The following is a 12,156-nucleotide window of genomic DNA, read 5'->3' as shown; positions in this document are numbered from 1 at the left end:
TTTCTGGAATCTTCCAAGAACAAGGCCTATGAAGACAGTGTAAGTTATCTTTCACTTCTGCCTGTAACGGAATTATTGACACACATTTTCCGACTCTTCCTCAGCTGTAAGGAGAATCTCAAAGTCTCTTAATTTTCCCTTTTGAAGAGCCAGTGCTTCTCTAGTGTGTATGTATCTGATTTTCTTGCAGAGAGAAACCTTTCTTTAAGAAAATTCTTTTAATGTATAACATGTTCCATGGACAGTAGTTAGCACCTGTGATAATGATGGTAGTTCATGGTCGAGGCATTGCAGATTTAAAAAGCTTTCGATGAAAAATACAACGAGGAGAGCTTTTGTGTTCTGTTTTGAATTTTCACAATACTGCAAGGCTTCTTGCTTCTTTCAGTATATAGTTGTTGTCCTGCCTCTGTGATAGGTTTTATACACTTAGTGAGAAGAAACAACTGTGTGTGGCTGTTCTGTCTTACTTAATACTGACTTTAAAGATTTTCAGTAAATCAGTGAACTTTCTTTCAGCGGGAGGAAGTTCCAGATGACTACTACAAGCATGACCCTGATCACAAGCACATCTACCGGTTTGTTCGGACACTTTTCAGTGCTGCACAGTTGACAGCTGAATGTGCAATAGTGACACTGGTAAGAGATACCTGATTATTGATACTGAAGTTTTTGGACCATTTTTTTTCCTCCCATCAATGACTGAACTGAGCTGAAATGACATTTAAGTAGTTACAGTATCTCATGAAACCATGTTAATTATGAAGACACTGTACAAGTGAGGTCAGTACTCATACAAGCGAGTCACAGAAGTGGTTAACTAAAAAGGAACTTACTTACCTTTCTATCTATGAATATGTAATGCTTAATTTGTCCAAAAATTGCTTGTTTCATAATACATAACTTGCTGTAGAAGTTTCAGAAAGGCAGAACAGTGGGATATAATAAGGTCATATGCAAGGACATCTTTTATTTTGCCTGTGTGAAAAGGCAAGTGGGAGTTTTGAATGTGTTAATCAGAACAGTGCAAGTAACAATGCTTAGGGGGTAGAGGGATCAATACTACAGGAACTCCATGAGATGAACTTTCCCATTATTACATCCTCCAGTTGTTGCCACCTGTCTATCAATATTTTTTTATTAAACCAAAGAGGCTATAACTTTTTTCTCAGGTGACATGGAGTTTCTTGTAACTCAAGAACAAGGTTAAGAAAATCTCATATTCTGTTATTTGATTTCAGAAAGCAAGATGGATAGAAAAAATTGACAGTGATACTGATTATACATACAGACACATATGCATACATGTACATATGCAGAAAAAGGAGGGAAAAAAAAAGTATGACTGCATTAGACAATCTCTTAAACTGCACTTTGAATCCTAGATTTCAGTTTTCATTACGGCTTCTGTCTGAAAGAGTCTAAAAGGAGAACAGAAGAGAACTGTCACCAAAAGACAATGTGGCAATTGAGCAAACTCAACTTGAAGGACTCCCTTCAATCAGAACGTTAGTAATAAATGAGTCAGCTAATTAAAGCTTTTGAAACTCAAAGTATTTTTATGTTTTGGCCTTTTCCAAAAACAATTTTGACAGAACAAGATGATGTCTGACCCTGGCCAATCTAGTCAGCCAAGGTATTCACGACAAATAGTAGCAAGAGTTAGTTTTTAAAGTGACTTTTACCACTAGATGGCTCTGTTATTATAGCAACACCTTTAGTCCACTTGATGGCTACAAGAACGGGATGAAGGTGCAGGGTAACCCTAGTAATAAAGATTGATTCTGCTTTTAGACTTGTACAACAGCTTCCTGCACCCCCTAAAGTTTCATTAGGACTTTGGACTTTGTTGTTAATGTCCTGTCCCTTAAACTATCTGTATGCAAATTTGAAGGTGCAAATTACTTAGTTCATGGATCATTATAGGAGTGTGAAATAGCAGAAAACTTTCAAGGGACTAATTCAACATCTTTGGGCTGATTAAAGATTATGTGGGAGGAAGACATATCATGACCTTGGATATCTTTCAGTAGCAAAGCAGTTGGTGATCTAGATGAAAGAGAAGATGAAGGCTGTTGCAGGTGGAGTGAAGACTGTTCTTTACAGGGTTAAGTAGAAATAGCACTATGGTGCCTTTCATTCAGACAGTAATTAATCCATCTTTGTCCCACAATTAGAAATCACAGTGAAGATTTTAGTACTTCCTGTTAAGCTCTAACTGCTTAACCATGATGAAAGGCTAGTGTGATGTTGAGTGACTATGGGAACTGGTAACAAAAAGAAACAGCAGAGCTTATTGCTCAGAAATGATTCTTCAGTATCTTTACTATATACCTTGGTGGTGCAGTTCTTGTGTTATAATAAAAATGGAACCTGTAACTCCTGTAAGTTTGGATTCTAAAGTGTAAGTAGTAATTACTGATATTAATTTTGACACGCTTAATGGTAACGGGATAAAACAGTTGTATTGGACTAGAATGCTTGCTGCTCAGAACTTAGCTCCAGGTCCTGTTTTGTTGGGTTTTTTTCTTACAGGTTTATTTGGAAAGGCTTTTAACCTATGCAGAGATTGACATATGCCCTAGTAACTGGAAGAGGATAGTCCTGGGAGCTATTCTGCTGGCTTCTAAAGTCTGGGATGATCAGGCTGTGTGGAATGTCGATTATTGCCAAATACTGAAGGACATTACTGTTGAAGACATGTAAGTTGCAAGGTTTGGCTATTATGCCATGGTGGGCTTTTTGTCTTGGTATGGGTTTTTTTTGTTGTGTTTGGTTGGTTGGTGTGTTCTTTTTAAATGGCAGCATTGGTGATCATACTGAAAAAGTGTCTGTCTCTGGTGCTATGATGTATGTACATGATATATATCTGGTGTCGAGCCTCATTCCCTTTTTTAACCTAGGAAACTTTGGATAACCCTACTTTGAGACAAACCTGTAGTAGTATTTCTAATTACTTAGGTGAGTAACTTCAAAGTTAGTTTTCTTCACTTTCTTCCCCAGTGATAAATATAGCCATTTACATTAATTTTTTGCAGTGGTGTAACACTAAAGTACCCAATTTAAAATGTTACCAGAAGTCCTGTTTTTTTGGGGGTGGGAGGGAAGCAGGTGTAGTAAATCTGTTCCCTGCCTCTTCTCATTTAGAATTTCAAAAATTGCAGGGTAATCTTATGGCTTATGTTTCTGCTCTGGTATGTAGCTAAGGCCTAAATATCTCCAGGTCTGAATTCCTAGCTGCTGCTGCTGGATGACAGGTGCCATTTGTGTTTGTATCTGTGGTAACATCTAGCTACTGCTACCGCTTATCTTCTTCGGGTGAGTTTTTAGACTTACCTACAGTGTTGAGAACAAGGTTCTCAATCTTCTGCTTGTTTACAGCTGTTCCTTGTACATATTCTTGTCTCAGCTGTAGATATAATTTTTTTTTCCAGAAGGTTTGAATCTGCAGTCTTTTCTTGGTGTACTCAACTTTAAGCCCTACAGTTTCTGCAGTTTGAGGATGTTTCATCCTTGTGGCTCCAGGGCCGTACTGTGGGCTTTAGATGTACTATGTAGAGTGGATTTGGCCCATTAAGATTTTTTGTTAAATTCCTCCTCACAAAGTTCTCTCTCTGAGAGCTTCAAGATGTCAACCAAGGTAGTAGAGGTTTGCACACAGTACTGGGAGGCTACATTATGTGAGAGGGTCTGTTCTTGCCCCAAACTCTCTCCCCTGGATTCAAGCCCAAAGCTAATGTTTTAAATACAGTATATAATCACTTACCTGGGACTCTTTATGAGGAGGAATATCCAGTTTTGCTTATTCTAGATGGGGACAGCTTTTCTGAAAATCGGGGGTTATCTGCATCAAACCGGTTTTTGTTGTTCAAGTCATTTCACATTGCAAAAGCAAGAGAAAACGTAGTACTGTTTTACACATGCCCTTTGCTGTGTGTTCGCAGTCTCCAAATGCAGGGCTGTGCCAGCCCTGCTGTCAGGAAAGCACAATTAGTGATTTTACAGAACATCATCAGCCTGGCTCAGAGTGCTCATCTATCTGAGGAACATACTTGAAGTGCTGCTGCAAATAACTCTGAGGTTGACTGAAGTGGGGTCAGTGATGCTAGGAGTGCTCTTTTTGATGTCTCCTCTTCTAGCCCTATTTGAGACAAATCAAACTGATAGTGCTGAAAATATATGTAACAAGTAGGATGTTTATTCTCTGTTGCTGATGCTGAATCTCCTGAAATTGTCAATACTTATATTTTCAAAGCAGTGGTCATAGTAAGGAAAATAGACTAAATTTAGGCTTGTTTGTTCTTCCAATTTGAACATAAGATTTTTGTGATCTCATCTGATTTCAAATTATTCAGACCTTTGAATTTAGGTATGGGCAGAAAACGTACAACCCCTGTCTGACTGTGGTGCAGGAGTCTCCATCCCAGGCCTCACCCTGCTGTAGTTTGGCAGCCTTCACCACTCCTGTGTACTCACTGTAACAAGGACCTTGGAAAACTACTTAAAATAGTCAGGAAATCTGAGTTTTAAGCTTCTAAGTCTGCTTTCAATTAATAGTTGATACTGTGGTTAATTGTGAATTTTAGTAATTCCAATATTTTTCAAACTATTTATTTGATGGCAAGTATTGGGTATTCCGAATACAGGCAGTACTGAGAGAAAGCAATTGGCAGAGGATTTCAGGCATAGTTGCCTTCTAATGTTGGAGATGGCTGCTGATGCTCCCAAAAAGTTCACCCAACCCTGCAGTAGTTGCCCAGATAAAGATTTCTTGGCGAGACTCAACCAGGTATCACTCCTTGGGTGGGCCATTCCTTTGCACAGTAAAGGCCTATCTGGACTGGTGGCAAGTTGGGTTTGTGAACTTTTGGTGCATCTGCTTCTTGGCCCGTATCTTGAATGATATCACTAACCTGATGGATACTCTTGTTGAGCCACTGCGAGTCAAAAATGAGAATTATACCCCAAAAGGTTTTATACCAGGGTCAGTTCACCCAGTTTGCAAATCTATGTGTGCACGTGGATGGATGTGTACAAGCCAGGCACTCCTTCTGAAGGCAGTGTAGGTGCACCTTGTCCCCACCAAACGCTCTCTTTAGTGCTTGTTTGGCATCCCCACCTTGCTGCTCTGTAGCTCTCACAGAAACTGCTGGTGGGTTAAAGTTTATTAAGATACAAGATTCAAGTTTTGTAACTGGCAGGTGAGTGAGTTTGCCTCATTCTTTTCCTGCTCAGCAAAGGTAAAGCATTCGTCTTACTTTCTTTTTCACGAGCCCTTATTTGACCAAAGCAAAAGTGGATGTTTTACTAAAAGTATTTTTTTGCTTTTGGGTAGTAGAGTTTTTTTTGTTTTACTGATTTCTATTGGGAGGAAGGGGGAGGTGGATATAAGGAAGGGGAAGTTGTCCTTTGTCAAAACTTGCATTGAGTGTGAAGCCATAATTGCTAATAAATCAGCTGTGCAGCTGCTGATCTCACTATGATTGCTTGTAAGGGGACACATGCTGTTCATTCTTTTGGCTACATCTATTTGTAAATAAGACACAGAAGACGCATGGGCATTGTGCTTTTCAGGTTTTCAGCCACTGTTAACTGACTTGTTAATCCAATGAAGAATTGTGTTTTTATACAATTAAAATGTATTAGCCTGGTGAGTACAAAAAGGACGTTTATTCAAAGGGTAAATCAAGCTCTGATCAGCTGATCATCAAAACATTATCTGATTTACATTTCTATAGGCTTATGACCATATGAACAGGAAATTAATTTTGGCACTAGGTTCAATGATACTCAAGTCCACTATGCTAGAAGCAAGCACAAAGCCACTATTCATATTGGGATCCACCATCCAGTACAGGACACAACCTGGATGAATCCTTAATTCATTCCTCCCCCTCTGATAGGCAAAACTTCTATTTTTAAAACTTTGCCAAAAGCAAGAATAGCCTTGGAACTGAATTGTGCAACTTACCTTCTAGTATATTCACAGCTGACCCATATGGCTGCTGGTATACTACCAGTAGGAACAATCATTCAGTGTTGAACTGAATTGCTTGTTCTGGGTACCACCAGTTTCTTTTAGGATCATTTGTAAAACATTGGTTTACTTCTGCAGAATATCTCTGATTTAGCTGACCATGGTACAGTAGCAGAAGCAGCTTTTTTCATGTCATGGCACTCTCCTCACTTTCCTCCAAATATTTTGCCCAGTGTGTAAAAACTGGACAGTGCCCTTTGACATAGTACTTTGTTATCCTGCCTAATGCTATTGAGGAGAAAATTCCTTCTCCCACCTAATGCTGCTTATTTATTTATTTATTGGAGATGAATCCATGTTGCTTCAAGAGCCTTTTTTCTGTGAGATAATAGCAGCAGCTCTTCATAGATCCATTTGTTGCCGTGGTGATCTGCCTACTCCTTTTGTTAGTCCGCCTCTACTTCAATAAACCCCCTTCCTGTTATCAGCCTGGTGAAAATGTCTGCAAGTTCTTCAGAGCTAATAAATAGCATACATCATTCCTTTCATCTGATCACTATAGTGTGGGGCCGTACAAGAGTGAGAATGGTGCATGAATTGTACAGCTGCACTAATGGAACTCCGAAGAATGAACCTCCCCGGTCAGCCAAGCGAGTGCATGACAGGGCACTACCTTTCTCTCTGAGCTGGAGGTGCCAAGACTCAAAAGCTGCACCTTGTTTTGAGCACAAATGAATGACCTGTCTCTCAAAACTAATAATGCAAAGCTCTCGATGACTATTTCAAAGTTGCTGGGTTTAAAAACAAGCTTGAAGTCTCTTCAGTGTTTTCAGCCAGCTAATATAATCTTTTTTTTCCTTTGTCTCCTGTCCCTTATGCCTCCTAGGAATGAGATGGAAAGACACTTCTTGGAGCTATTGCAGTTTAATATCAATGTTCCTGCCAGTGTTTACGCCAAATACTACTTTGATCTTCGCTCCCTAGCAGATGACAATAACCTGAGCTTTCTGCTGGAGCCTCTCAGTAAAGAGAGAGCACAGAAACTGGAGGTAATGGTCTGAGACTGGCTGAGTAGGGAACACTATCTGTATGTGTAGCAAGAGCATCTGTTGCTAATCGTAAGTGGCAGTTAGAACAACTGAAAAGTTTTTACACTGGTGTCTTAAAGGCAAATTTAACCCCTTTATAACTACAGTTAGCACTTCTAAAGCCTCACATAAGCTTAGGTAACATTCTGAGGAAGAGAGAGAACAGATTATGGATGTCTAGCAGATTGCAAAATAAAATGGATAATATTTTGGGAAGGATAGCTCAATTAGGCTACTTAGATTGAAAGGATTAGTGTAATGGATTGTCTGTCCTTCTCGGGTCATAGTCTGTATTCCAAGCACCTAGAGACAGTTGCACTGCATCCCATTGCACAGCTGCTTTTAGATTTAGAGGGAGGACTCTTACTGCTCTCATGGTTTAATAAACCATTTGTCTGGGGACTGCTTCAAAAATTTTTGTGTATTCACAACTTTTAGAGCCTCACCTTTCCAAAGACACATTGCTTTAAGATAAACTTTTGGATTATTCTATTCTATTATATATTGTGTGTATGTGTGTGTGTGTGTGTATATATATATATATATACACACTATTAGTCACTTCTTAGGAGTCCAGAATGTCCAGAGGAGTCCTTGCTCCTTCTGCCCAATGGGAAAGGCTGCCCATCTGTGAGTCCCTGTGGTCTTCTTTGGTGTGAAGGCATATTTTTTAAAAAGTGGAACTTTTGTGGAGTCAGTTTTACTAGTTGCTGGAGATGTGTTAAGGGATTTCAAAAATACCTAAATTACATGGATTCCCAGGCAAAATTTTGTGTGTGATCAATGCAACCTTTCATCTGTCCAGATTTAATTGATGACTCTGCATGTTGTTCTGTTGACCTTTCAACAAAGGCATTACCACAGGCCCTGTGTACACGGATACCAATAGGCTCTTTCAAAGAGGGATGTGCTACAGTATACTTGGCTTAGATTGTTCTGTTGTCCACCCTCAATAATTCTGCCCAGTGCCAGGCTTTTTTATTTTATCGCTGCCAGAAGTGTCTGAACTTTGCGAATCAGTGTGATCCTCCTGCTCGTTTCAAATTATAGGTATGAATTCCTTTAAAGTTAAGCAGTGAAACTCTTCTGCTTTGCCTTACCCTTTCTTCTTGCACTTTAAGCTAACACTGTCACTAATTGTAAATGTGATTGCAGGGCAGTTCATATTCCACAGGAAACTGTTTACTGAACTGCTCAGTGCCCAGGCCTAAGTGGATGATTTACAGATTATGAGCCTGTTTTTTTTTTTTTTGTCTTTGTTAGCATGTGGGGGCTTGGTACTTAAAACCAGAGTAATGTTCAGTACAGTTTCTGATTTGGCACAATGCATTTAATAATGCATATATTCTGGGCATTCTGGGGTTTAATTCTAAAATATTATTTAATATTTAAACCATTTGCTATTTTTTTTTTAATTGAACCTTTTAGCCAGAAGCACACAAGCAGTTGACAGAAGCCTGAGTGGAGCAGTGAATTAGTATTCCAGGAACTGAAAACTGATTTATACCATATGGGTGACTGTGGCTAGATGTGTCAACACAGGTTGCTTTATGATTGATGTGCTAGCATTAAAACAGGATGGAGAGTCTGTCTGGTCTTGCACTGGAAGCTCATGCCGCCAGTGTCTCAAAGAATGCCACTCTTGAGCCAAATGCATGCCTCCAGAAGGTCAGCAGAAATAAATGTAAATAATTATTTTAAAATATACTTAGATGTTTATTCACATTTGGAGTGCTTTTCACCTTTTGAACTTCCAGAACACAGGGCTGTGCTGAATAGGTGCTGCCTTAAAGGGAAGGTGTAGGCTTGTAGCTGATTGCAGGACTAAAAGTTCATCTGGAGATAGGTGGTAAATTATTAATGGAAGTTAATGTTCAGGACTGAAATTCAGTTCAGTCTTTCATTACAGGTGTCCTTGTTTGTTTGTATTGATAATGCCTGAAGGCTCCAATCAGAAATGGTCCTTGCACAGGGGATGACACACTGTTTTCTGGACAACATTGTGTTATTTGGATTTAAATAATTAGGCTTGTTACTAGAATAGCTGCACCAGAATAAAAGCTGCTTGACTAGCTAGAGAACCAGAGCAGAGGCAAGCCAATAATTGGGTGAAAAAGCAGTTAAATACTAAGTTGTTCACACGTACTGATATTTAATAACTGTATTAAAGTGCCATGGCTATTGCCATGCCATCAAGCAGTGGGCTGACCTCCCTTCTCCGATTTATTCAGGAGCCTGATCCCAGGAAGAGCATGTTGGGGCTGAGAGCACAGAGAAGGCCTAACAGACATCCTAGTAAAACTTCATTTCTTAGGCTCACTTGCACTGAGTGGCCAAGGGCAGGGTGCCCAAGGGATTGCAGAGACCTTTTCAGTTTGAACTTTTCTCTCACAGAAATGACTGTGTGCATCTTTGCACGTTTCAAATAAAATTTCTGTGCTATTGCATGCACCAGACCTAGCTACTAGGTGCAATTTTGAGCATAACTTGCACAAACTCCTATGTCTGAAATGGATCCGAGTTTTCCATTAAACAGCGAGACTGATAAAAGAATGAGAGTACTTGGGTATGGAAACTGCTCACCAGCTTAAACTTTCTGAGGGATAGGGTTCTTGCTGGCATGGGGACAGACCCTTTTAATATTTTCCCTCCAAAGTAGTTATTTCCTCTTATTCTAGGTAAAAAAGCAATAGTGTCACTGCTGCAGAGTGCCTGCTGTGATGGTGTTAGACTTGCAAAACCTCCCTTGAAAGGTTCAGACCTCCCTAATGTGTACTTTCCATTTTGTATCTGCCCGCGCTGTGCAGGCTATCTCCCGGCTGTGCGAAGACAAATACAAAGACTTGTCAAAAGCTGCTATGAGACGATCTTTCAGCGCTGATAACTTAGTGGGTATCCGCCGTTCTAATGCCATACTCTCCTGAGGAGAGAGAAGGGTGCAGCACCAGAAACCAGCATCCAGATGAGTTGGAGGAATACCACCACTCCATGCACACAGGCCAGCGGTGATGGTGTCTTCCAGCAGGAGGAGGAGAGGAGGGAAAACTTAGCCAATGGAGCCCAGAGCTTGAGGAGCATACTCAGTGCAAGAGACAAGACCTTTATCAAATCAACTTTCTCCTCCTTCTAATGTATCCAGAGGTGCAAAAACAGACTTTTCTCCTTCTCTCCCCCACAGATGTTTGCTTACTATGTAGGCCTATAGCTGTGAACTCTTGAGGTTTTGAATAATAAAAGTAGTTTTAAATTTTAGAATTTAAACACTAACCACATGAGTATAGTTAAGACGTTCTTCCCTCCTCTCCCCTGTCATCCAGAGTCTTGCTGCAATTGTATTTCAGGTCGATGCAGTGTTAACAAAACCAAAACAAAACATGGAACTCTTAAAGTATAAAGCCACTCTGGAGCTGAAAACAGTAGCATAAACACATGCTGACAGCTTTTCCCTGGTTTGGCTACTAAAAGCTGCTATTATTGGTGATCTGTTCATAACCAAGAAACTGCCTAGCAGGAAGGAATTCCAACTCTGCACCCACAACTTCACTCTAGTAGAGATTGTCAGAAGACTGAATGTTTTGACTGCAGGCAGAGATATGGTTTTATGTATTGTTAAAATGTATAGGGTCCATGCTGCATTTCTTGTGAATTATGGTGCTTCTCTCATTTTCTAATACTTACATTGCTCTGGAAGAGATGCAATCTGTATATTTTTCTGAGGCATTGAATGGGAAAGTTAGTCTGGAAACATCATCACCATCCCAAACAGTGTAGCAATCCAGTGGTGAATGGTGTGTGTGCAGCACCGCTTGTCTGAGTTCTACTGCAGATCTCTTGTGCTATATACAGTGGAGTTCCTAAAGCTGATATTGTGCATCCATTTGGCTCTCCTCAGGTTTTTGTTTCCTGGGAGGGATTTACATTCATAATGAGACAGTAATGAGTTTGAAAATCTTTGACTACCTAACACGGTAGGTTGAAAAATAATTGTATTCATTTGAGAATTATCAAAAACCTTTCTATAAAGATCATTTTTTTAGTTTTGTTGGTTTTCAAAGTGAATTTTATCTTGTGCAACTGCTCTGGAGGTTTGGGTTTTACTCTTTCTGAGACTTTGGAATGGAGCTTACTTTCAGACTCTGGAACTAAACTCTAAACAGGATAAGTATTATTAGACTCTTCCTGTTACAAGTCTTTTGTAGTATCTTCCCTTCTTGGATCCAAATAGATTCTAGGCGGTTTGTCCTAGGAGCAGATCTCCCTCGGAAAGGCACGGGTTCTGTGCACTTCCTCTTCCAGCCAAGGCCCAGAAACTTACACTGAACAGCAAGTCCATGTGCCTTTGAGAGTGGGGCTGTCTGAGTGCAATCACCAGTTTGGCTGCACTCAGCTCTCAAAATGATGCATATAGCCTTTTGTGGTATGCAAACATGCCAGCCCCTGGCTCCCAAACCCATGGAACTTGGCATTTCAGGTATTGATCACAATTCAGTTTTGAAAATAACACTACATCTTCAGGTGGTTTTCCTTTCTCATGTTTCTATTAAAAGAAAAGCTAATAAACTCTATTTTAATTAAAGTTAAAGGTGAACTGTGTGTTGTGTATAGCTGTCCAGTTTCATTCCCCCTCACAAGTATTTGGTGCTTCTCTCAAGCATGAAAAAAGAGAAGAAAAGAAAAAAAACCACAGTGGTAAGCCTTAAAGCCTCTCCATTCCGTGTACTAGCTCTTTGCCTTCATTTTATCACAGTGACTTGTGAATGTCTGGGGAGCCAGCAGCAGAGGTCATGTGGCAACTATGAGCTGCCTGGTTGGCAATGTGGGGCAAGGCCCTGGCAGCCTGCTTCAGCTGAAGGCAGGGCAGAGTCTTGTGCAGCTGCCTGGCTGTTCCCACATGTTGTTTGGATTTAGAATTTGACTTGGGCTGCTCAAGTCACTATTCCCAGTTTCTTTGCACTTAAATGGCCTTTAAGTAGGGCCAGTCTCCCTGGAGGTGATTTGATGTTTAAGTCTTCTCTTGAGAGGCACTAAATTGGAAACTACAAGTGACCAGCTTCTGGTTTGACTTGTGACCTAATTGCTAATGAGCTTTTC

At 40.1% G+C, this 12,156-nt stretch overlaps 1 protein-coding gene across 1 annotated transcript in view; it reads left to right on the top strand.

Moving 5' to 3' along the window:
- CCNYL1 (cyclin Y like 1) overlaps nucleotides 1-11,641 on the top strand; it is a 30,868-nt gene extending 19,227 nt beyond the window's left edge. The window contains exons 7-10 of the mRNA XM_068138326.1: nucleotides 520-639; nucleotides 2,536-2,702; nucleotides 6,864-7,026; nucleotides 9,873-11,641. Of these exons, the coding sequence (XP_067994427.1) occupies nucleotides 520-639; nucleotides 2,536-2,702; nucleotides 6,864-7,026; nucleotides 9,873-9,989 (567 nt within the window). The 3' untranslated portion in view covers nucleotides 9,990-11,641. The remainder of the gene's footprint in view (nucleotides 1-519; nucleotides 640-2,535; nucleotides 2,703-6,863; nucleotides 7,027-9,872) is intronic.
- Nucleotides 11,642-12,156: the final 515 nt, after the last annotated feature.

This window comes from Melanerpes formicivorus, unplaced genomic scaffold (genome assembly GCF_026170545.1).
Source record: "Melanerpes formicivorus ecotype bairdi unplaced genomic scaffold, bMelFor1.0.p_v2 SCAF_5, whole genome shotgun sequence".
In the NCBI taxonomy this organism is placed as follows: domain Eukaryota; kingdom Metazoa; phylum Chordata; class Aves; order Piciformes; family Picidae; genus Melanerpes; species Melanerpes formicivorus.
Note: the sequence above shows the minus strand (reverse complement) of the source record. Positions and strands in the feature narration are given on the sequence as shown.